Below are 2,001 nucleotides of genomic sequence, written 5' to 3' on the forward strand. Positions count from 1 at the left end.
TGCTTCTCTTTGACAGCAGGAGAACGTGAGAGAACCAGCGACCCAGTTCTTCATGAGCCACAACGCTCATGCAGCTTTAATAGCTGATTGTTATGATGTATTTCATCTTGGTTGCACGTCGGTGCTTCCTACTGGTTATAAAAGGGAACAGTTTGCCCCCTCCCTGCCCCTTCTCCCTGCCCCCTTCCCACCCTCTTCTCCCCACCCCCTTCCCACCCCCTTCTCCCCTCCTCTAACTGTATGTAGTGTAGTAGTGCACTATGCGGTTATTTTTGAACAAAGGATCAACACTCTTGTGAAGTATTCACATAATTCAGTGTTTATTCTAAATGAAAAGTATTAATCAGATTAAAAATGTGAAGGGAAGAAAAGAAAAAAAGCACCTCGTTAATTAATTAGTTCTCCGTGGGGGCGTTCGTGGGCTGTATGACGTGACGGTGGCGGACGTTGGTGTTTGGGGAATGATTATACAGTAGGTATGTTCTTGCTCGTTATAAGGTCTATCCAGATCCTACATTTCAGCTGGTTATTCGTTAAGAGTACGCGTGTACCGGAACGTAAGGCCGGATCTCCATGAGACCACGGAGGCTTGTTGTTCATCATCCATCATCGTGGTGAGCGTTAGACTTTTTTTAAAAACATTTTTACGGTGTGCAGGCTTTCCCCAGGCGAGGGTTGGGTTTCCTGGAGGACATCGGGCTGTAACCGGGCTCGGAGCCTCGTCTGGGGAGGCCTTTCGGATGCCTGGAGCGTCCTGGGGATATTTTGGGGGATTTCGGGAGCTTATAGAGGAAGACGTTATAGTGAAGCGGCGCGCTCGTCTCGGGGTGCGTCTTCGCCTTGTTAGGGAGGAGCAGCTCCAAATCGATGGTCACGCCGCTCTACAGATGAGAACATAGAATAAAACAAAAACAACAACAACAAAAATACACACACACACGCATGTGATAAAAAAAAAAAAATCGTTAAAAAACGATACACTGTACGTAAAAAAAAGATTTGTGTACGTGAAAGCACCGAATGCAGAAATGATAAACAAAACTGGAGAAGAGTTAGAGACAGATGACTGATTAAGGACCAGTGGACCAGTGGCTCTGTGATGCTGTGGAGGGAGGTTTATTTATTTATTTATTTATTTATTTATTGAATACGTTTTTAATGATTTGTGTTCACTTTGTTCTTTTAGACGGAAGACTCACTACAAATCAGTACAGAGTGTGGTGTTGTGGCTGATCGTCACCTCGATGCTCTATAAACGTTCCCGTCCACAGGGCACGAGAGCTCACTGTACGGTCCGATGAGGACGGGCAGTGATGTAAATCGGTCTGATTCGGACCGACGTGTCGGACGGCGGCGCCGGAACGCCGGCCGAGGGAATCTTACCGTGTTCCAGACTTCTCACGTTGTTGTTTCTTTGACTTTAATTAGTCGTGTGTGTGTGTTCACACTAGCGTTATTGAGTTTTTAATCCAGCGTGGTAGTGCGTGTGGAGATGTTTAAGGTGCAGCAGCGGCTGCTAGGACGTTAGGAGCGCGTGTGGAGATTCTGCATGGCGTATCGACGTGAAACGCGTGTGTTTGGATTTGGGAACATGGATTATCGGCGTCTTGTTAGCCTCGGGATGTTGAGTGACAGCCCTGGTATCTATCCAAGCCATGCACAAAGACCCAGAAGATGACAGAGTCGGACGGAAGGAGGAAGAAGGATATAAAGCAAGAGAGGAGGAGCGGCGGAGTACAGGAATACGCTGGGACCAGCTCAGTACTGTCAAAAACGCTTTATTCCAGCAAACTCTGATTTGATCATCTCAGACTATTTCTTAAAAAAAAAAAAAAAAAAAGCATTGAATGAAAATATTACGTACACCAAGAGGATTTGAAATAACATCAATTATAAATAAAAAAAAACAAAACAGTGTGCTTTTACAGTACTAGACAACAAATCTCGGTCGTTAAACATACTTCACAAGCTTCCTTTTCTCTATCCGTTCATGCGTACACA

The 2,001-nt window shown here is 45.3% G+C and overlaps 1 protein-coding gene across 2 annotated transcripts in view; it reads right to left on the reverse strand.

Annotated features, from left to right (window-relative positions):
- Nucleotides 1-296: 296 nt before the first annotated feature.
- cspg5b (chondroitin sulfate proteoglycan 5b) overlaps nucleotides 297-2,001 on the reverse strand; it is a 16,492-nt gene continuing 14,787 nt past the window's right edge. For both annotated transcript variants that reach the window (XM_053675092.1, XM_053675091.1), the window contains exon 6: nucleotides 297-881. In XM_053675092.1, the coding sequence (XP_053531067.1) occupies nucleotides 645-881 (237 nt within the window). In that variant the 3' untranslated portion in view covers nucleotides 297-644. The remainder of the gene's footprint in view (nucleotides 882-2,001) is intronic.

The sequence above is a fragment of the Ictalurus punctatus genome, chromosome 24 (genome assembly GCF_001660625.3).
Source record: "Ictalurus punctatus breed USDA103 chromosome 24, Coco_2.0, whole genome shotgun sequence".
Classification (NCBI taxonomy): Eukaryota; Metazoa; Chordata; class Actinopteri; order Siluriformes; family Ictaluridae; genus Ictalurus; species Ictalurus punctatus.